This window comes from Cynoglossus semilaevis, chromosome 8 (assembly GCF_000523025.1).
Source record: "Cynoglossus semilaevis isolate Cse_v1.0 chromosome 8, Cse_v1.0, whole genome shotgun sequence".
Classification (NCBI taxonomy): domain Eukaryota; kingdom Metazoa; phylum Chordata; class Actinopteri; order Pleuronectiformes; family Cynoglossidae; genus Cynoglossus; species Cynoglossus semilaevis.
In genome coordinates, this window is record NC_024314.1 from 11,396,816 (window position 1) to 11,419,788 (window position 22,973).

The window sequence follows — 22,973 nt, forward strand, 5'->3', positions numbered from 1 at the left end:
AATGAGAAGTACAGCTTCTGCCTGAGTGAACAAATGTGTTGAGTGGACTTAGAAGTCCTTGTGTTCTAGCGGTACCTGCTGCTGAGGCAGCTGCTGCTGATGCCAGTGGTACTCGATGCTGGTGAGCTGCTGGAACAGCACAGAAGAGTCCACCTCCAGCTTCTGATACAGTTTACTGTAAGCTACCCATTTCCTGTAAGGGACAACACTCACTTGTCAATCAAGTGATGTCAAATACAGGACGGAAATTCCGTTTGTCTGTATTCCCCTTTTAGCAAGTGGTCGGATTTTCTCTGAGACAAAATGACGAGTTTGAAAAGTGGAAACTAGACTGAGGTTTTTAAAATCAAAATCTACATTTAATATTCCACCCAAGCACATTTTCCCCTGTCTGGTACTGATTCATGAATATCAGTAATAATAATAATAATAATAGGGACTGTTTGTCATTGCTTACGCCAGGTCCTGCAGAAAAGGTGAGAGGTCATTCTGTGTGGCATAAAGTTCAAGCAGAGACTGGGCCTCGCCACACAACGCTCCCTTCCACGGCCCAGAGCCCTGTTGAAGTGAAACAAGATAGAGTGGTGTGAAAAAGAGGAAATAGACAGTTGATTCAACATGTTCATTTGAAAGGTCGGGTCAGTTTTTCACCTGCTGCTTGGAGATGTAAGCTTGGACAAACTGCTGCAGGATCCCACAGTAGTTGATGTAGGCGCTGCGACCAGAGCTGAGCACCCCATCTCTCTGTCAGTTACAAAGCAAATACATAGCATAGTATGTTGGCATAAGGTGTAATAAGTTAATAAGGTAGTAAGTTCTCTTTATCATATCAATCAACTGGAAATGGGTTACAAAAAAAAGCATTTTGTCATTTAAAAAATTATTTTCAGATTTTTCAGTTTAGTAAAACAAGATCCTGTTTAGAGGGAAATACCTGATGGCAGATTTAAGGTGTTTGTTCTAATAGTCAAAGTGTGGAAAACCAGGACTCAAGTTTCTCTATTTTTTTTTCTTACATCTTTATGGGTGAATTTAAGGTTCAGGTGACACTGGCCTCGATCAGGATATGTTTCTGTTCTGGGCTCCAGGTTGTACCAGTTATCTTCTGAACAGTGGAGATCCTGAGTCCAGGTAAAAGGTTGGTGTGAGAGAATGAAAAATACTTTGAAGAGTACAACTGTAGTTTGAAGTTGTGTATATACTGTATGTATACCTGTAATTTCAGGATGATGTTCCCCAAAAAGTCATCTGTGCCTTTCTCCTTTTTGGCCTCCTTGATCATCCTAAACAGGTGGAAGCTGTTAGTTAGTTATATGAAGCTTTTAGTTAACCTTCTGACCTTGTGAGGCGAGGGTTATACCTTCTCAAGCTGTTAAAATTGCTTTTGATTTCCTCTAGTTTCTGTGTGAGTGACACCTCTTCATCCTTATCCCTGAAGCAGGAAGTGCCAGAAATAATCAAGATGAGAAAAGGTGTTAGATTGAAAAAGCCTAGAAATGGAGATTCATTTTCTCACCACATCTCCAGGTGAAAACTGGCACCAGCCATGTCTCCAAACTCTCTGGAAAGCCAGATGAGAGAAGGTTAGGAGGCTACCCAAGTCAACAGAGGACTTTAGCATAAATAAATACGTACAGTGTGAAGGTTTCGTTCCAGATTGGGTTCAGCGTTTGCTTCTTGATGTCCGTCTGGCAGATTTTGTCTCTTGATGTTGCATCCTTCACTACTGCCTTACAGGGTTTGTCTCTAGACAGTCGAGTCTTATTCTCCTGTTCATCCTCCAGTATGGTCAGCAGGCAGTAAGGGTCACTGAAACCTGTCCAGAACACATCATAAACCAGCAACCAGAGCTCCAAAAAGTTCTACACCAGGTTCACTTAACTTAAGGTTAGTTATTTAAGTAAACTCAGTGAGTTCCTTTCACTAAAAGAAAAGACACTGCAGTTTGCTGCAGTACTCAGTGAGTTCCTTTCACTAAAAGAAATCAGACAAAAGACACTGCAGTTTGCTGCAGTGACACAGTTACTCACCACTGACATCTTTTCCCAGAATCCCCTTTGCTTCCTTTACTGTGGCCATCAGACAGTACACTGGGGGCTGTAGGGGTCAAACAGTCAGGTACAGTCTGTGAGTAGACATTGTTGGTCTCTGGAGGTGAGGTCACTGCTATCAAGAAAATCAAGAGCCATAACTTCTAACTTTCTTTTCTCACCTCTGTGCTCTGAACTTTTTCCTTCAGACTCTTGTGCTCTGCCTCTGTCATACAGAAAGCCTGGTGGAAGCCTCAGTTTAGTCACTTGTATACATACGGAAAGATTGGTTACTGTGTGAAGCCTAATAGATTTACCTCCTTGACGTACTGCTGAAGTTGGTCATCTGTGAAGTCTTCTGAGAACGACGGTTTGCCCATCTTGTGGGCGATGGTGTACAGCAGTTCCTTATACAGGGGCTTGAGCTTCAGAGAAGAAAATCAAATGAGTTTGTTCTGTGACACAAACAGGAGGTATCCGACGTCTTTAACGGTGGTTACCTCCTGCTCCTTATGTCTTCGTGCTTTCTCTTCTGGATTCTCATCTTCCATAAAGCCCTAAAGAGAGAGATGGTTAAAACATATGGGGAAATACTTGTGATTGGATTTTTTTTCATATTGTGTGCAGAGGAGGAGTGGTCTCCTACCCTCCTGTCCCGTGGTTTCCTGCTCAACCCCAGTTTACGACCATGGCCTGGTGAAAGCTGACCAGATTGAATAAAACCTTATTAATCAACACAAATGATCTGGAAGATTCTCTGTCAGATTATAACCTTTTGGTCAGAAACATGGGGTTTACAATAAGGGACAGTACATGTAGGGTCTGGACCAGACCTGTTTTGGACTTTGCTAAAGTAAAATGTCAGGTTAAACATCAAGGCTTTGTCCAGGGACTGCTGTGTTTTACCTGTCTGTGTCTTGTAAAGGAGACTTTCTGCAAAACAGTAGAGGAAAATGCAAGCTTATAACTGTCACTGAAAACACACAGATCCCTTTACCTGCTCTAGATTCAGTTTTGTTTTCATTTCACAATTAGAACCGTTTTATGCAACTTTCATGACTTCCTCTACTGGTAACCACAAACACTGACTGAGAGGAAAGAGGCGAGAGGAGAAAACATCTACTTATCAGATAATTAAAATGATCACCCTAAAAATAAGAATGCAAATATATTTGGGCTCAGCTTCATTACATACATGTGCATACAACTGTTACTGTCTTTGTGGAGTTGATGCTCTGGTCTGTTCTCTACACATGTACCTCACAGTTTGGGCAGCGATGAATGTGCGCACTGCGTCATCTCATCCACAGCAATGTTCAAAGCAGTTGTGAATCATAGTCACAGTGTCTTAAAATAGCCGTTAGGCTAACGTGACTCTTTGTCAACTTCATTGCGCTTCATTGTTTGACTTTTTCTCCCATGTTTGAAAAAAGAATCATTTAAAATCCGTATCAGATAATATCAACATATGGAATATTTTAATCCTTTATGCCTGCTGACAGATTATGTTATTCACATAAAGAAAGACACAAATAAACATTGTAACAGTCACAGCAGTGTCTACGTGCAGATACACTCGGTTTTCTTACCTGCTCAGGTGTTTGCAGGAGTTTGTTGTCTCTCCTCTCCTCCCCTTTACTCGACATACTGATGCTAAAGTTTAATAACCTGACTGATGATTTGATGTCTGGTGTGTGTGTGTGTGTGTGTGCGTGTGAAAGATGGGGAAGCTGTGTGTGATGTTGAATCTTAAAGTTGCACAGCAGCAGGAAGTCATCACTTCCTGTAGGGGGAGGTAATAACACAGTGGTGACTTTTTCTGGGTATACTGCCCTGTATTCTGTGCCCTCCTGTTTACTTTCTTAAACACACACACACAAACTCACACTTACGGAGCTGAATGACTCTATGTAACATGAAACCATGCACAGCAGCAGTACGTTGGTTTTAGTTTCCTATTCACCCACTTACTGAATATACAGATCTACATACACACGTCGTGTGTTTCTTCAGTTAGATCTCATTTATGGCCTTTTCAACTTTTCCGCTGTCTGTAACACTAACAATGGACTGCAGGCTACTTTTCTACAGTCTGTAAGAGACAGCAAAAAGAAGTGATTGGCCTTCTGTTAAGTGGTTGCTAAAAGACAGCTATAAAGTTACTGTAATTTGTGTTAAAATATAGCATAGCATAGCCCATAGCATATTGACATAAAAAGACTGGTTTTTAAAAATTAATTAATCAGAAACCTAAAGAATGGTTTGACCCGTGGGTCACCATAAATGACCTATGAAACATTTATCTGCTGGACCTCCTCTTGAATCAAAATAATGTATTCACTTATAAATCCCAACCTCCATCTTTTAACCTAATGTGAGAAACAATGAAGGTTAGGTAATTTAACAAATATAATTAAGTAATTAATATTAACTGTACCAGACAGTAAAGGTGGATTTTCAATCCCCAGCAGAACAACTGGACAATCAGTTTAAATATAAAACATTTATTAAGTCAAAAGTACACCAATACAATAGATAATGTATCTTATTTACAATATTAAATATTTTTAATACTCTTCCTCACACAGTCCAACTGATGTTATGTTGTAAGCTAACAGAGCCCGTCGGCTCAAAGCTAACTTTAGCAGTCAATGGCTTGGTTTGATAAAACCTTTTTAATTTAAAGGTTTATCATTTTTCTCTGCTTGGCTCAAAGGAGAATCCATTATGTCTTTAAATCCCAGTTTCTCCAGAGGTTCCTTGGCCATCAGTTGACTGTTCAACACAGAAAAAGAAAGTATTAGTAGTGAATCATATGGTAGCAACATAACATGAAAGCACTTCTCCTAAAAACCAGTGTTCTCACTGCTCCATCCTGCACTCCAGGTAGTCTTTGGACTGCAGCCGACACTGGGAGTTGTCATAGCTGTTGTTCTTTAGACATTTCATGAACTTCTCCTTGAATTCTTTGCATTCACCTGAAATGAATAGACAAATAAAACAAATTTAATGTTGCACCCTTAATACTAAGATGTTATAGTTATTAATATTTATTAATCTAAAAAAAATAATAAATCAACAGTTAAAATTAGAATTTCTAAACTTTTCATACAGTCCCTAACTTCGAGGAATATCTTAAACTCCCCCTTGACGGTAATTTTAGTAATTCATAAACAAATACGTAATATTAATAAGTAAATGTGTAGTTTTGACCATCAGTCTGTAGGAGCGTCAGTGCTTCCATTGTTACTATCAGGGGAAGGACGTAGACAAATACGCCGGTTTGTCGCTTCTTTTAACCCTCTCCACTCACCAAAATGATCCAGAGGAAAAGATCCTTTGTCTGGAGGCCGAGGTTTGAATGATTTGTTTCCAAAGTTCATCGCAGTAGACATGTTTGTGTCAGTTTACCTGTCACTCTGCGCGAAGACACTTCTGTCGCGTTGTTATGACGTCAAGGACGTCACGTGATTCACCGAAGTGACGGTCTCTGTACGTTTTTGTACATTTTACAGAAATTCTAATTATATTCTTACCCCGAGAATATGAATGTAGATTGCAGAAATAAAAAGAGTACATCTGACGTCATCAATGACGCTTGTTCAATAACTTTAGTTTCATATATTTAAGTTCTTAACTATTAACTGATATATTGACACACGACTTAAACTTACAATCTTTATATGAAAGTGGTTTATTATTTTTTAAATTGTTTTTCTTGATTGCGTCATTTAATTGCAAATATATAAACGTATCTTATATAAACTATTAATTTGAACAACAGAATTTTAGCAACATAAAAGGTTAAAAAGAACCAAAAGAAGTCTTATATTATCAACGTCAGGATTAATCAGACTGTAGAGCAGAGAACAAAGTTTTTTAAAAATTGAACTTAACTTTAAAAAAGTTAAATTTAATTTAATTAAATTAATTTTTAAATAGTGAAAATAATATTTAAACTGTCAATTCATGCTGACAATAGTTGTTGTCAAGGCTTCTAGACGGTAAATAATACTGTCAGGTACATGAGGACATGAGGGTGTTAAATATTTTTACATACAGTAACTCACCACTGGAGGTCACACTTTTAATGTAGAACCGGAGGAGATGAGCAGCAGCAGGAGGAGGAAACACAGAAGCTTGATTATTATGCAGTCAGCAACTGGGTAACAGAGATATCTGAGGGAGAGAGAGAGCGAGAGAGAGAGAGAGAGGAGGAGGAGCAGCAGCAGCAGCAGGAGGAGAAGGAGGAGTAGGAGACAGGTGGTCTCTCTCCTCAGTGCGTCTGTCTGCACCGGTGGATGTTCAGCGAATGTTCTCTCGCAGCCTTTTCCTTCTTCCTCACCCCCCCTGTCTGTCACTACACTGAGCTGAGGCAGAAACACTCAGCATGGCGCAGGAACCGGAACCGGAGGGGAATAACCGGCTCCTGCAGGACGTGCTGGTCCGACCCGGCAACGATTCGTGCGCTGACTGCGGCAACCCAGGTAAGAAGAGAGCGGCAGGTGGAAACCAACCAGTGCATGCTTTCTGTCACAATGACTGGACATAAATATCAGTCAGGGAAAACCCAACAGGTCCGAGTGGATCTGGTCCAGACGTGGTGAGGTCCACCTGAGCTGAGACCACCAGGCTGGTGTGCTGAGCAGGTGGAGTGAGGCCTTAGAGGAAAACCAGTCTGGACTCTGGACTGAGGAGTCTGAGCCATAAACACATAAATCACACAGACACAAAGAGCACAAAGACTCAGCCAGTGTTCCTCCGGTCTGCAGTTCTCTGCTGCCGTCACTGTGTCTTTCTGCCTTTCTGTCTTCACGACAAATCTGTTTGGTTTCTGTCCTGGGGACTGGGGACATTTTGACAACGCTCTTGGTTAAATGTGCCAAATGCATTGGAAAAATCATTCATTCAAAATCATTTAAAAACATAAATATTCCCAGTAGTACTCATTGTGTGGCATGTGAAGTGTTAAATGATTAGAAAACAGTAGAAGAAGAAGCAGCACTGGCAGCTCTGCCAAACACCAGTGATTGGATTCCATCTCCTCTGTTATCTGGCTCTCCGTTCTTAACGTTTTATAACTGACTGTTGGATACACATGTGAAACCTAACCAGGAAGTCCTGACCAGAACAAGAAGAACAATAATGTTTTCCTTCACCCAAAAGCTTCATCCAGTTTTCCCATTGGACCGTGTATGTTAATGTAGACGTAAACACTGTGACGACAACTTTGGTGAACCATAACTTTTATCTAAAATACAAAAAAAAAATCTTATCACAATTGTGTATAAAAGGTCAAAGTCGAGGGTGGAGGACCCATAAGAGTACACTTCAGCTAGTCTAAAGCAGTAATCCAGTAGAGGGCCCTGAGGTGCAGCAGCTTGAACCTGTTGCTGCCTTTGTCAGATGACAGCAGTGGTTTTATTAACTAGGACTGTGTACAATATGATCAATTGGTATTCTACTAGATTGGTGAACATAAAGCTTCAGCCACACATGGGTGAAGCTTTATCAGAGCATTTCAGGTGGACTAATACTGTACTGCTTCACTGAGAGAGCTTGGATTGGACATTATGGAGTCTAGCTTCTAAAGACAGGAGCATTGTTCTTCAGTGGTTTCACGTTTACAGCCAGACGGTATAGATTATATATGGTTCATACTGAGAACAGGATGTTGTCAGTGTTAAACGTGAGTGACATCACATCTTAAAACCATATTGTCCGGGCCGATTCATTTCCTACTGCAGTAATTCATTTCTAATCAACTTGCCTTTATTTACGTGCTGAGTGAACACTTTTATAATAGTAGCTGGTGTGATTCCTCCAGACTTAAATAAATCTATATTTGATGTGTTCCTTTTTTATAATCTCTCCATCTTCCTCCAGTCTCTCAGTTTATTTATTTTTTTATCTCGTCCTTCCTCCCAATCTGTTCTACCCTCTCTAAATGGCATCAAACCAGTGAGCGCCCATGAAGGTTCTGGTTCGGGCCGTACGCCCAGTGCTTGGACTGCAGCCTGCCCAGGATGCTTGTACCTTGGCCGCGGTTCCTGCTCCTCTGAGGGACAGTGTGGTGAAGCAGCTTTTGGAGCCAGCAGTGCTTTTTGCAGAGATGGATTTGTATGAGACGTAGACACCTGCAGGTGGTGTTGTCTTGTTATCTTGGTGCAATATGTTTGTGTTGGCTATCACGGCTTCAAAGCGGCTCACAACTGCAGAAATTCCAGAAACGACTGGTTGTGTACACCAGAAAAAAAAACATGGAAAATTTGCATTTCATTTGACCTAAAGTGACTGTGAAAATGCATTAAAGCGAACCATTTACTGCAACCCTACTGATGCTAATGTCAATTTGTCAACTGCTTGGTCCAGACTTAACTGCCTCAGCAAATACTTGATGGATGGCTTGAAAAAACGCCCCCCTGGTACCCAGAGGATGGATCTTAAAGTAACCTAAGTTTTCAAATAATCAGTTTAACACAAACAGCTGCAGCTATTTGTTTGTTGGGAGAATAAATGCTAGCTACCCGCTTACCTGCTTATTTACAGTGTGTTGTATCTACTGTGTACAAAAGGCAACAGTGGTCAATCCTTTTAGAAGTAAATAATTCCTAAAATCTTAATTTCTCAAGAAAAAAAAAACTAAAAATAAATAAAAAAAAAAAAACACCAAACTTGCTGATATTGAATGTGAATTTTTTTCTCCACAGAAGAACAGTGAGATAAGGCCCTGTTTGAGTGGAGGATGAAGCCACTGTGCCATTATCAATAATTCATTCATTTCCATTATTATGAGAAATGAATGATGAGGTGGATGACGGGCGACCATGGAGCTTTGGCCAAGGCGTCTCAGCTGCTGAAATGTTGAGCGCTTGTTGAGCAGTAGAAAAACATCTCAGCAGATGTCATCAAATGAGTAGACCCGCACAAACATATGTGTCTCTGACAGGTCAGCTGCTGTTCCTCTGCAGCCACGTCTTTCATATGAGACCACATCTGTCCACTGTGCAGACCCCGCACCACTGCTCTAGACCAAGGTGGCAGCACCTGGATCTAAGACGTGAATTTGTCATCCTTTAAATACAAATCTCTACATGTGTCTGAAAGAGACCTCATTTCTGACAAATGGATCCTGCAGCCCAGTTTGGATGCAGCCTGTGAAATGTAGCACAGTCCAAATTTACCCCTGGTGTAATTTCTTTTCTGTGACTAGTGACCGGTCCAAGGTGAGAGTGAAATAATGAAGTCACTTCCAGTTACAGCTGTAGTTTTTTCAACCAAAAAAAAAATATACTGTGTAAATATATACTGTGTTTTTTTAAGGTTAAATATATTGTTATGGTCTTCATGCCCTACCACGGTTGCCGACCACTTTCTGACAACCTGAAACCTCATCACTGTCTGCTCTGATCTCCCTCTCTCCACTGTTGTGCATGTTTAATGCCTCGTCATTCTGACTCTGCCTTTCCTGACGGTGTTGTTTTTTTTTCTTTTCACCTTTTTCTTCCCTCGCTCAGAACAGACCACAGAGAGGCTTAGCTAGGAGTTTTTTTACGGCAGGGTTTCGCTGTAGCTCAGCAGCGTTGTGGCTCTGCCCTTTGCTAAGGACACACAAACGAGTAATTCCCTGCGGAGCGAAGCCTCAGCACTCTGAGTGTCAAGTCAAAAAAGCAGAAACAGCAGGAACTCTGATGAGATCGGTGGTCCTATAGATCCTTCATGGCTGCTTTGACTTTTCTGCCTTCTATGCTGCAACCCTTTTTTTTTCTTTATTCACTTTAACTTCATCAGTGTCTGCAGCTCTGTGGGAGTTCTGTTTTCTCTTCAAACCAGAGCTTTTCCAAGTGCAGTCCAAGGACAACGTACAACCAACAGGCATTGAACTTTCTGCGTTCAAACTGAACAAGACAAGAGTAGATGAACCACAAAACACTAGAAGTGTTGTTTTGTTAACAGGCTAAAACTGCTCAAAGACTCAAGACTCTAGATAAAAAATGGATGCATCATCAATTCCTGGATGCAGTACCACTAATGGCCAGTTGAGGCAATTAGCAAAATATGATATTGTTGTCAGTGTTATTATATCACATGCTAAGCAACGTTGTGTTTCTGTGTTGGTACATTATCTGGCAGAATAACAATGATTTATCTCCTGTAGTTAACACCAACATTAGTTTATTTTCATGTGTTGAGACTTTGACTGAGACTCAAGAGGGTGACAGCCTCAGTGTTTAGTCATTAACCTCCCAACCCACACAGCCACTCTCTCTCTCTCTGTGTGTGTGTGTGTGTGTGTGTCCAGATGTACACACACAGAGGCTTCTATTGTACATTGACGCCCCGTCCTTCATTATTTGTTGTGCTTCAGCACCACAGGCAACTCTTTCTTTAACTTTGTGTGGTAGAATAGGAATCAGCTCTGTTGTGCGAGTGTGTGTGTGTGTGTGTGTGTGTGTGTAATTAGACCTGTAACTGCACTTCAACAAGAACATTGTCCCTAGGCCTTCACATCACCTCAGAAAGCTGAAGTATCTCTACAGCTGCAGTAGTTCTTCACAGAAACCCTTCGAACAAGCATTTCAACAGAAAGAGAGTGTGTGTGTGTGTGTGTGTGTGTGTGTTGGTGTGTGTGGTAAGTCAGCCACTGTAATCTCCATGATGCTGTCAGACAGTGATGACCTCACCACTAATGGCTAGTTGTGTGTATTGATGTCAGCAGGGTCTTGTGTGTGTGTGTGTGTGTGTGTGTGTGGGTGGGTGGCAGGTCGGGGGGGCTTTGGTTTCTGGGAACAGGAAATGTAACAGTTTCAAAAAGGAAAGGCGTTTGTGTCAGCTGGTGTCAGCTGGTGCTCTGTGCAGCATTGATGGGGTGTTGACCAAGAAAGAGGAACGTCAACATCTACAGTCCTGGTCCCTGCTGGACCAACACACAGGTCTGTGTCCCTGCTGGACCAACACACAGGTCTGTGTCTGAGTTTCTGGCACATGCATCAAACCCACTGACCCACTTATCCACAGAGGGGTTCCATGAAGCTGCAGAAAATACGTTCAATGTCACCTTTTTGGCCTTTAACAGATGAGGTGACATTTCAGGAAATATTCATGTCACGGGATAAAAGGTCAATTATTGTTTTTGGCACATTCTGAGTCATCTGTGGAGGAGCTGCCCCTTCTCCTTCTTCATCAGCCCTCATCTGTCTCTGCTGTCTCCCACCTCCTGAGGAAGGAGAAGTCTTTGATTTGCTCTTTTTTAATGTAGATCTCACAGGACTCCTTTACCACACTGTTGCTGTGTGTGGTGTGTGTGTTCACATGGCTGTGGTGCAGCACACCACTGGTCTTCTTGTGAGAGATGGCAGCTGCTTTGAGCGACACAGTGAGCTTGTGGTTGATGAGAATTGTCAGTTGTGAAGTGCATGGCTCTCATTGGCTGCTGGTTGTTTACTCCGTTATTGTCACACATCTGTTTGACTACTTTATCTTCTGTGTTTTTTGGCAAATATTTAATCTTTTCACAACGTGACCAAACTGACTATTTACCACTGAGAAGTATTTCACTATTTAGATTTTAGTGTCAGATATAGTTATTTGAAGGACGCTTGGTTCCAATTTGTTTTTTTGCTCATTTCCAAGCCTTATTCTCACACATTTCATTTGAATCACTGTGTGTGTGTGTGTGTGTGTGTGTGTGTGTGCTTCACCATTCTGGTGTATTTAGGAGTCTGGTGATGTAACTAACCTATAACTGTCACATTAGAATTCAGATCAGATGTCGGCTGCTCTGGCTCTTTTCACAAGAGGAACACCATTCCACTGAACTCATATTCTGCACCTCTGTTCTCCATCTTTGGCTGCAGAAAGCCAGACCATGTGTAGTATTAGCCTGGTGTACCAGCAGCAGCAGCAGCAGCAGCAGCAGCAGCAGCACTCTCAGTATTTATAGTCTGAACCTTCCGTCTTTGCTCTTCTCTCCCTTATGAAACACTTTGGTACGCCTCCTCCCTTTGTCTTTATCACTCCTCTGTCTACCACCTTCACTTTATTTGGTTGATTTTATGTGTGTGTGTTGTCTTTCTCCCCCTCCTGCAGAGCCGGACTGGGCTTCTCTGACTTTGGGCGTCTTTGTTTGCCAGGCCTGTTCGCTGCTTCACCGGAGCATCCCCCACATCTCCAGAGTAAAGTCAGTCCAGGACACGTGGGATGCCAGCGATGTGGAGGTAAGACGGCAACACACTGCACAGACAGCTGCTCTAAAATACAGTCAGGAATAACAAGGGTTCAAAACAACAACCGCAGCCTCTTTGTTTTTGGGGACAAAATACGAGCCAGGCTGAAATGTAACTTTATTAAATTGATTAAACATATCTTTAATTGATATCAGGTTTTTTCTTATCATAATAGTGAATCCTGTTTTTCTAAATAAGTTTAAATACTTTGGGACAGTGGTGTCTTGGTGGTCAAAGAAGCGGACTTGAGGTTCAAGTCCACCAGCTGCCAAGTCACCACTGAGGTTCTCTGATCATGTCACCGTCCTCACTCTCTGCTCCCCCACTGTTCACTTTGGTGATGGGTTAAAGCAGAGGTCACATCTGGTTGTGTTCAGTGGTGAGCTGTGACACACTGACAAGGAGTTGACTTTCCTTCATTTCTCCTTTTGAAGTAACCCTGTCTGTTCTGCTCTGTGCTTCATCATTCATGCTCTTCCAGTTTTCTGGCCAAGACGCCAGTCATGTCTCCCATTTTCAATGTAATGTGATTAAGACCAGTGCGTCACACTTGGTCGACACACAATGTATTCTTCCCTTATTGTCTCTTCCACTGTCTAATAGATTTCCACTCATGGATTTATGGAGTGATCTCCACAGAATTTTACTTCTGGCTGAATTTATCATTTTGGGGATTGTAGTGCTTAGGTTTTATGCCTCTCCAATATTATTATTCTTGTCATGATTATTATTATAAACTACAATAATCATGATAATAATATTAATATTGTCCCTAAAGCATTGATGTCATCTGTTTTTATTTCTAATAACAACACGTTCTTACCTCGAGGCAATTACTGCAGTGTTCATTGTTATTGACATTACCTCTATCCATAAAATTCAAGACCTTTATTTTTACTGAGGTCAGAGGTCAGCTGTGATACTTGGTTAAACTTTATTAAAAATTCCTTCTGGGATTAAAGTTTGACTGTAATAACACACAGGGTTTACTCTGGGGTCTGAAATGTTTAACTGGACATCACATCTGGACATCTCAAATGTCAGTGAATTATTCTCAGAGGACTTTTGCTCCTCACCTGACCCTGACCTATGACCTGTCTTTGTAAATAGAGAGAATTACTTCACCAGGATCGATACAGTGTAATTCCATTAAGGAGAATGTTTCCAGTTTCCTCCAGGGAATAAAAGAAGCTGAGCTGGGAGAGTGGGACAAATGTCAGCAGCAAAAACAGAAACACAGAAATGCACATTTTCATCATTAGGTCTGGAAAAGGTCTGTGAGGTGAGGTGTTGTTTTTAAATGGAATGTGTCAGCCTTGAAACACCTCTGGAGGACGGTGAGGACTTCAGGGATGGAGATGCTGATGCTGACGTGAGTCATGATGACGAGATCACGATTCCCAGCAGATATTTCCTTCTATTTCTGGCCTGGGAGATTCAGAGGTTGAGGCGTGCAGGTCGATGTTGGAGGAACATCCGTCATGGCTCCGGGGTGACGTCTTCACCTATGATGGATGAGGACGCAGCTCTTATCTTCGTGTGGGGTCGTTATAGGAGGAAGCTGAAGATCTCAAGTTATTACACAGACGTTTGTGTTTCTTTCTACTGATCGTACTGTATCCATGTCAGTGAATACTTCACTACAGTCAAATACCAGACATTTAATTATGGTGTTAATGATTCTCTGGTCAACTGGTCAACCCCCGCTGCCCTACACCACAGCCATCAGTAGACACTGCTGATGTCAGACACCTTCTGTATTCAGTTGGTGTGTGCCTCCAGGGCGACTGGACTCTGATTTCATTTAACAATAGTTTCTTTAAAAGAAAGGGAACATGGGAGAACCTCAGCCTGGAGCTCAGTGAGGTTTGGGTTCTCTGTTACATTTCACCAGTATTAACCACCTGTGTGACATGACAGAATCACTGAGTGGTGCCACGTGTTGCAATCCCTGCCATGCTAAGAAGAAAACTGACCACTGCAACACTGACCACATCTCATAACTCCCAAGCCTGGGAAGTGGTCAGGAATGAATGATCAAGAACCGATAACAAACAAGGTCCTAAACTGGGGCGGGATTCTTACACTTTTTTTCTATTCGGCTAAACTCTGTAGATGTTGGTGACTGAGGGGAATGAGTATAACACCAACAATAGTGAGTGTTGGTACAGTCACTGAGGAATGACCTCGTATACAGACTGTTTGGTGCTGAACAGGTCCTGGTCTTTTGCTGCAGTGGTACTGTTTTCACTCCTGTTGTGTCAGGTACATCGTCTTCTATCCTGGCGGCACACTCTATAATCTGTGTGACAGATTCAGTGGTTTGTGTTTCTGTTGCTGCTGGGGTTTGTTTTGTTTTTTTTTGACCTTCTCGTTGAAACAGCATCAGTTCCATATTCACAGAGCTCAGATTGCCAAGTGCTCAGCCAGCTGCAATGGTGTCAGGATGAAAACAAACCAACCAACCAGACAGGAGTCTGATATTAAAGCACAGTAAAACCATCTTTTCATTGTTTGCAATCATTTGATGATATTTACCGGAAATTCAGTGGCAGTGGCTGCTTCCTCCGCCTTCACCCTGAAAAAAAGATCAACAGGATAATGACTGCATATTCTATATTTGACACCCGGTGTATAGGTTACATTGTTGTCTTCCTCCATCTTTGCTTTCAGATAATGGCTGCGATGGGAAACGATGCAGCCAGAGCCAAATACGAACAGAAGGTTCCTGCTTTCTACTACAGACCAACACACACTGACTGCAAGTGAGTACAGTAACTCTGTCACATTAGCAATTAGCAATTAGCAAAAGCTAACCATGCTGATTCAGTACCCTGATCATCGGTGACCGACTACTGTAGTTCAGAGTCTTCCTGTCTTTATAGGTAGTTTATTTAAGTAGGTCGACAGTGTCATCAGTTTGGAGGACGTTTTACATCAGCGGTGAGAACAGCTGCAAAACTATACAAGCATATTTATCTCTTTTTTAAATATTGTTTTCATAGATGTTATCTTTAGTTTTGTTGACACATGGTCAAACGACGACAGTGTCAGTTTGAAGAGTTTTTGTTGCAACAACATTGGTTCACTTCTGGATTAAAATAATCTTTTGTTAAATAAAATAACCAACTTCAGTGAACCTGTTACAGCTGTACCTTCCAGTTCAGTCCATAAGTGCTGAAACCTGACCTAAAGAAGCAGTGACACAGAGTTGGACCCTGTGTCTCACGCCCCCAGGCCTCAAAACCTTTACTTTGCAACAGGACAGTCGGTCGGCATCATATGTACAACTTATTACAGCTAAAAGGAGACGGAAAGAGTAGAATCTTTGTAAAGAGCAGCGTCTGTGCAGTTGTGTGTCCCAGTGCTTTGATGCCAGCTCCTTCCCTTTATTTCCCCTCTGAGAACCAGAGTGTTGAAGTGTTTAAGATCCAGCATCTTTTCAAGCCATGTCTGCTCAGATTTAAAGATTTCACTGAGGAGAGGAGAAGAAAACAGCTGCTTTATTTACAACACTGGGCAATAAAATGCAGAGAAAGACACAAAGAGGGGATTAAAGAGGTGCTAAGGGGGTGGAGGGAGGGGGGGAGCTGGAGGAGGAAACTGTTGGCATGGTGATGTGAGGTCTGATTCCACTTGTTTCTCCTCACTTCGATTTTCAATGTTAAAATGTAGAAAGCGGGGAGTGAAACAGAGTGTTGTGTTCAAATTTATGTGCATTTGTATGTGTGTATCGACACAGTGTGTGAAAGTTAACAGTGCTGAACGTGTGCCTGTGTGTGTGTGTGTGTGTGTGTGTGTTCACTGTCATGTCTCCAGGCTGCTGAGAGAGCAGTGGATCAGAGCCAAGTATGAGAGGAACGAGTTTGAGTTCATCGAGAAGCAGGAGCCTTATTCTGCAGGTTGGTGCAAACTGACACTTTCACTATTGTTATACATGTGATCCCAGTTAAACATCTTCTCTGACACTTACTCAGTGGCTCCCACCAGAGGCTGCTCTTTTTTACCCCTGGTAAATAATTCACTGCCATGAAAAGAGGTTTGTCCTGATGTCAGTTCCACACTATAACGGCTAGCTACAAACTAGCCATTTGTCACGCTAAGTTTGTTTTTCGTGCAAGTTACTTCCTAACTAATGCTGTTCTGGGCTAACTTTTGTTAGCTATTGTAAGTAACCACTTATTTTGTGGACTTTTCTTAAGCCCTAATTGGTTGTCGATTAAAACCCTTGAAAAAACACTTAAGCCTTTCCTAACAGTAAGATTGTATCTTAATTTGTACTCTATTGTGCTTTAACTATTTTCTAATACATTAGCTATAGAAGGTTCTTCTTATATAATATGCCAAACTTTACTATTACTAAGTACTATTTAAACTGAGGGGTTACCATTTGGCTATCATTTCTGTAACCTTTAATCCAGTAACACTTTGGTTTCCTGAGATGTCATGGACTCTCGTACAGATCTTCTCCACAATAACTGTTGATGATGGAATTATGAAGGGCGTGTTAGCTCGTTCATACCTCATCGTTTTCTTCTAACGACAGCAGCAGCTGCAGGCAGCGACTTCCTCATCACCAGCACAGCTCCTGTGATCTTCCTGTTAGCAGCTCACAGTGAAAAACAGAAGCACGCTGCTGTTTTTCCATGTAGAATTACGGCAGAAGAGATTGTTCCATTGTTGCGTGAGGCTCGCCTCGTTCACCCTTGGTTAAGCAGAACACCCAGAAGTCATTGGATGAGCAGCGTGTCCTCAGTGGACTCCAGTTACAGGAATTCAATTACCCCGGAACACTCATTTTAATCTGACGTCTCATAAGTGGTTATGTGTTAGCATTTGAAAGCATAAAAGCCTATTTAAGCTGTGACACTTACAGAAGCTGGAACTGCCATTAGTCCGTGTGTCTGTGTGCTCCTGGTGGAGCTATACTCGTGGGGACATTGTGCAGGTTCCCACTGAGACAGGATCAAGTTTGATTCAGATTCAAGATTTCAGCATTTGTAATGGTGTAGGTCTGTGTTGAGCTCAGTAGGAGGCGTATTTGCAGACTAGTAGGTGCCTCCAACAAAACCTGCATGGACAGGGTATATTGTGGTTTCTGGTTTCTAACAAGGCCACTGTGATATGGGCCGTGATGAAGTCACACCAGATTGTTGAGTCTACCTCAACAGCCGGTGGCAGAATCTGCTCCCCTCCAACAACACTGTAACCAAGGTTCAATTATTCCCCTGTTTCTTACACTTGAACTTGGAATTGAATTGTCTACTACTGCCACCTTTGGGCTTGATCCTTCTCTGCATTGCTGAGCCACAAGTTTAAATTTCCTCACACTCTTTTTATGCTAGGAGGTTGATTAGCATTTTTAGTTGGATGTGCTTTCACCATGGTGAAAATTCAAGACTGTAAAGTACGGGTTGGTCTTTTTTAGAATGTGTTATAAAGGCCGTGGAAACCCCCAGTACTGATTATCTTAGTGTGCAACCTCACATCATAGAGACATAAGCGCGCGTGTGTGTGTGTGTGTGTGTGTGTGTGTGTCTGCGGGTGTCAGTTTCAGCAGTGTGTGTATCTTCCAGTATACATTTCACATCTTGTTGAAGATGGAATAGTTTAATTGGTTTGCAGTGACCTCACCCAGTTATTGTTACAGTACCATACACTGACACACACCAACACACCTACACACACACACACACACACACACACACACACACATGGTGTTATAATATGACTCATTCTGTCATGTTGATTTGTGTACTCTCACTCACAGAGGCTCATGGCATCTGTGTGTGTGTGTGTGGCCTCATAAGTGGCCAGTGCCAGCATTGATCTGATATACACAGAATACATCGGAAGGAAGAGAGGGTGAGGGTGAGGGTGGGGACAGGCTGAGCTATTGATCGATGAGGTAATGCTGCTGTAGGTGAAGGTTTCATGTCGGAAAGATGCACCCACACACACACACACACACACACACACACACACACGTGATGTTGCTTTACAATCATAATAAGCAGTGAATGAGCAGACAAAAGAGTCACTCAGGACTGAAACTAAATGATTAGAATAAAGAACAGTATGAATGAAACAAACTGTTCAATCTGTAATCAATAAAGGCCTCAGTCACAGACACCACTTCCTCTCAGCAAAAACCCTTAGTCATGCTTTATTGTCCTTAAGTTGAAGTGGAGTTTTTTCTGTTCCTATTTGTGGTCTAATGGTTGTGTTTCTGTCTATTCTGAGCACACAATAAGTGAAACAGTTTTGGTAGCATTAGCTAGAATAGCTATTTATAAAGTCCAATATTTCTAAGATCATTCGAATCTTGAAATAAAGATTTCTTTGTCCGTTTTACATTTGTTTAAGCTAAAGTTAGTTTGTTTTAATTTGGTTGTTTTAAACCTATAAAGTATCTGTTACTTCATCCGTGGACACGCTTGAATCAAACATCTTTACAATGCACTAAAATGTACTGTTTAGGTTTTGCAGTTTGTTTGTTTTTTCTGGGAGGAGACATTTCAGTCCATATACTCAGACATTCAATAGTAAAAGCACGTTTCGCTGTGAGCTCTTCTGACCCTGCTACAGAGGCAGACATTTGAGTTTTTCTTTTGTGCTGTTTCATGCAGTGTTTCCATTTTCTTCCTCCCGTTCTACATCAGATTTCCATGATCCGATTTCTCTCTTTCAGTACACTGACAATAAAATTGCTCATCATTCCATTCCTGTAAATGTCCCTAATGTTTTATCAGTCACGTTGCCGATGGTCTTTTGATTCTCCTCCCTCTGCCTTTTCACCCAGGATACAGAGAAGGGTTTCTATGGAAACGGGGACGAGACAACGGTCAGTTTCTCAGCCGAAAGTTCATCCTGTCAGAGAGGGAAGGGGCACTGAAATATTTCAACAAGCAGGACGTAAGCTGGGGTTTCATTGTGTTTTCACCGACCAATTGTCGCTGTGTGAGGATGCTTGTACGGTGTGTTGATGTACGATCTTTACACCTGCCTCTGTTCATAGGCCAGGGATCCCAAGGCCGTGATGAAAATTGAGACCCTGAACGCCACCTTTCAGCCGGCCAAGATCGGAAACCCCTGCGGCCTGCAGATCACCTACCTGAAAGACAACAGCACACGGAACATCTTTGTCTACCACAGTGATGCTAAGGTACTGTCGGACACTTACTGACACACCATTCAGTGCTGAGTGGGATATACGCTATTTTAGTTATATTGTAGCCCACCAGGCGGCGACATTGTTTTTTAGAAACCTGTTTCCAGTTTCTACAAACATCATTGGCCTAACTGCCCTGAGTGATTGTGGTGGTTTTTAATTATCTGTTGTGCGTAGAATTTTTTTTGTTTGTTTGTTTTATTGGAGAACTTTTATCCGTAGCAGATCATTCTGAATAATTGTCATGAAACACATGACTGCCACATAAACTATTCCTGACTTTGAGCTGTTTCTGGGCCAATTTTGTCTTGCCTTTGAATAACAGTATTTGGTCAAAGACCTTATAGATATTAATCCTGGTGTGTGTGACTTACACAGACGTCAACAAGCCCATTCTAGCAATGTCTATTAGAAAAAAAATAAACGAGATAAAACACAAATGAGTAGGTTGTTTGAAGTAAAGTACTTCTTCACTTCACCCTGAAGTTCTTTCTTACCCTCAGACTATTGACCTGGTGATGATGTGATGAACGTGTGATTGGATGGAAAAATGCACCTAAATGAGATCATATTAATGTTCAGACTGAATTTTAGAGTAAAACGTGGGACAGGTTTAAGCACTGCGCCCTCTGGTGGCTGTGATGTGTCATAAAGCGAGTTCACTGGGTTTATTTAAGGTGGAATTATCGACGTGGCTGCAGCATCCAGACACAGCACTAATACTACAGATTTGATCTTACTGACGTTGGAGAAAAATAAAAAACAGATCAATTTAAAATGTTGTTTCTACAGGAGATGGTCGACTGGTTCAACGCCATCAGAGCAGCCAGGTTCCACTACCTGCAGGTGGCTTTTCCTGGAGCCAGTGATGAAGAGGTGAGGGTGAAGATACCGCACTTAAATGTTAGACTCATCAACCACAAGGTGATGGAATTAATCAGTTGGGCTGTACAGTAATCCATTCTTTTTGACACAAATGACATAAATGTGGTGAGTTTGTTAAAATAAAAAAAAACATGCTTTCTAAGGGTATTACTTCATGTGTTCATTTCATGTCGTGTTTGTATGTTGTTGTTGTTGTTTTTCAGCTGGTTCCTAAACTGACCAGAAACTTCATGAAGGAAGGTTTTATGGAGAAAACAGGCCCCAAGGTCTGTCCACTGACATCTGAGTGTCTACTGCTGAACTAAAACCAGAATGTTAATATTGTTGTGGCCTCACACCATAGTGTGATTCTCTCTGCTTTTAGCACACTGAAGGTTTTAAGAAGCGGTGGTTTACCATGGACGACAGGAGGCTCATGTATTTTAAAGACCCTCTGGTAAAAGGAGTCCACCTTTATTAAAAAGATTTCTGAACCTGTCCGATCATCCTTACATCTCCCCCTTCTCGTCCCCCTCTTCCCCACAGGACGCTTACGCCCGTGGTGAGGTCTTCATTGGCAGTAAGGAGAACAGCTACACGGTGTTGTCCGGCCTGCCTCCGTCCACCCAGGGCTACCACTGGAACCACGGCATCACCATCGTCACGCCAGACAGGAAGTTCCTGTTTGCTTGCGAGACGGAGGCGGAGCAACGGGAATGGATAGCTGCCTTCCAGAGGGTCATCAATCGACCAATGAGACCACAGGAATATGCAGGTACAAGGTCAAGGTCTAAGTTGAAATGCAAAAACATTTGTTTACAGTTACGTGTGTGCGTAGAAGTATAGAACAGAAGTTTCTAGCTCCATTTCCCCACGTGTTTTTGACAGAGATAGCATACCAGTACATCCTTCAGACTTACACCGTTACAGAGCATCTGGGTCAAAGTCATGCCCTGTTTCCTCCAGGACAGCATGTCCTCAATTCACTTGTCTGTTGTTGCAGTGGAGGCTCATTTCAAGCACAAGCCTTGAAACCTGCAGGGACTCCTGGGGAGGCCAAGAATCGAGTCTTGGTCCGGTCAGAGCCAGTAAGACCCGACTTTGTGGTGTATCAGGGCGTGATGGATGGCGAGGCGGAAAAGGTGGGGCTGGAGAACACGTGGACATTTTTACGTAGGTTGTGAAAAAAAGGGAAGAGCGAAGGAAACGACAAAAGTTTCTCCAGTGGATCATGATGGAGCTGACTGGAACTCTAGGTTTAGGTTGAAGCACTGATGTTCTGAGGGCAGAAGACTTGTGATGTCATCCCTAATACCACGGCAACCTTTCCTCCCCCTCCTCATCCTTGGGCCCCTCCTTCTCCTACAACCTCCAATTACTCCCTCCGCTCCTGGATTTCGTCTTGTGAATGGTGCATTCTACCTGTAATCTACTGTAATTATGTAATCTAGAGTCATCCCACTGGTTTGCTCAGCAGAGACAATGCCTCTTTAATTTATTGAATGTACAGTTTTGATGACAGTGGCTTGTTAACTTGTTTTTTCCATGAGGACGCTGCCGACGAGGTCGCTGACACCCTGTTAATCCTGAATCTACGAAGTGCTTTTAACACCAAGTATGCATTAAAAACACGCGCAAAACTCTCAGTGATCACCATCGCTGTTAACGTAGTCTGTCAGGGTTCTTTCTAAAATCCTCCGTGTGCCAGCTGTTCTCCTATTTATTTGTACTGTTCAACTTAGGGAGTCACCGTAGATGGTGATCGCTGCTTTTAAGGATTGTAATGTGATTAGGATTGTAATTTACACCACATATCGCCAACTATGGTATTTAATTATCGCATCTTGTTTTAAAGACGCTTTGTTGTGTTGATCCATAACCAACCGAAGAATTTGCCGTTACGTTGTGGGTCGTATGTCAGTTGATAACAGCAGTTTTTAACACAGCGTGTTGTTGTTCAGGGTCACTGCGTTCTGTCAGCAGGGAAAAAAACCTTCCAGGTTTGGTTAAAAAAATTTGACGTTCACTTTGATTTGACACTGGTTTGTTCCTCAGGGTTAAAAACCCTCTTCAAATACAATGTTATTGTAGCTCAACACTTGGACAGTGACCTGTAATACCCTTAATGATCATACATGCACTCTGATACCGCTGTTCCTCTCAGTTTTTTCAGTTTAGTCCTCACCCGTCTCCCCTGTTGTCCAAATCCAGTGGACATATGGACACTTTGACAAGGAGCTGTCTGAGTCCAGAGACCTGCTCAATCAGCTGACAGGTACATGTTGCATAGTCTATGTAATTATATTTTAAGCAAATAACAAATTAAAACAAAAACATGGTCTCCCAGCACCTCCCCCCTCCCCCGCAGACTAACTTTCAATTTCAAATCTGTTGATGTAGGACCAGATGTGTTGGTTTTTAAACTTGCTGACGTTGTAGTGACCGCAGACATCTTCACATTCTATTTAAAGCTGTCAGATTTCTCCTGTAAACCTGGGACAAAAAGAGACATTTTTGTTGTTGTCCAGAATGTAGAAACCAGATCTGTGCTGGGAAAAGCCCATCCTTCACTGTTTTGTGGGGCAAGTATAATGGGCTGTGTGGCAGTTTCCTTCATCATAAGGTTCTTTAATATCAATAAAGACGTGTCTGATTTATGTGTGATGTTGATGAAGACCATAT

General features: G+C 42.1%; 3 protein-coding genes across 4 annotated transcripts in view; 1 reads left to right on the forward strand and 2 right to left on the reverse strand.

Annotated features, from left to right (window-relative positions):
- unc13d (unc-13 homolog D (C. elegans)) overlaps window positions 1-3,770 on the reverse strand; it is an 8,705-nt gene extending 4,935 nt beyond the window's left edge. The window contains exons 1-15 of one of the 2 annotated variants that reach the window (XM_008314711.3): window positions 3,620-3,770; window positions 2,937-2,963; window positions 2,677-2,733; window positions 2,531-2,587; window positions 2,348-2,455; window positions 2,213-2,272; window positions 2,031-2,097; window positions 1,636-1,816; window positions 1,517-1,561; window positions 1,361-1,432; window positions 1,214-1,283; window positions 1,017-1,121; window positions 652-744; window positions 458-558; window positions 76-193 (exon numbers count right to left, since the gene is read on the reverse strand). In XM_008314711.3, the coding sequence (XP_008312933.1) occupies window positions 76-193; window positions 458-558; window positions 652-744; window positions 1,017-1,121; window positions 1,214-1,283; window positions 1,361-1,432; window positions 1,517-1,561; window positions 1,636-1,816; window positions 2,031-2,097; window positions 2,213-2,272; window positions 2,348-2,455; window positions 2,531-2,587; window positions 2,677-2,733; window positions 2,937-2,963; window positions 3,620-3,676 (1,218 nt within the window). In that variant the 5' untranslated portion in view covers window positions 3,677-3,770. The remainder of the gene's footprint in view (window positions 1-75; window positions 194-457; window positions 559-651; window positions 745-1,016; window positions 1,122-1,213; window positions 1,284-1,360; window positions 1,433-1,516; window positions 1,562-1,635; window positions 1,817-2,030; window positions 2,098-2,212; window positions 2,273-2,347; window positions 2,456-2,530; window positions 2,588-2,676; window positions 2,734-2,936; window positions 2,964-3,619) is intronic. The other variant, XM_025057451.1, reaches the window with a different exon arrangement.
- A 754-nt stretch (window positions 3,771-4,524) lies between these two features.
- Window positions 4,525-5,529, reverse strand: cox19 (cytochrome c oxidase assembly factor COX19). Its single transcript, XM_008314710.2, has 3 exons — window positions 5,344-5,529; window positions 4,897-5,008; window positions 4,525-4,805 (listed from the first exon to the last, which is right to left on the reverse strand). The coding sequence occupies exons 1-3, from the start codon at window positions 5,423-5,425 to the stop codon at window positions 4,706-4,708; spliced, it is 294 nt and encodes a 97-aa protein (XP_008312932.1). The 5' UTR covers window positions 5,426-5,529; the 3' UTR covers window positions 4,525-4,705.
- Window positions 5,530-6,089: 560 nt separating this feature from the next.
- Window positions 6,090-22,948, forward strand: LOC103382056 (arf-GAP with dual PH domain-containing protein 1). Its single transcript, XM_008314709.3, has 11 exons — window positions 6,090-6,517; window positions 12,120-12,247; window positions 14,930-15,021; window positions 16,076-16,158; window positions 19,059-19,171; window positions 19,275-19,421; window positions 20,220-20,303; window positions 20,516-20,578; window positions 20,677-20,748; window positions 20,838-21,066; window positions 21,295-22,948. The coding sequence occupies exons 1-11, from the start codon at window positions 6,421-6,423 to the stop codon at window positions 21,321-21,323; spliced, it is 1,137 nt and encodes a 378-aa protein (XP_008312931.1). The 5' UTR covers window positions 6,090-6,420; the 3' UTR covers window positions 21,324-22,948.
- Window positions 22,949-22,973: the final 25 nt, after the last annotated feature.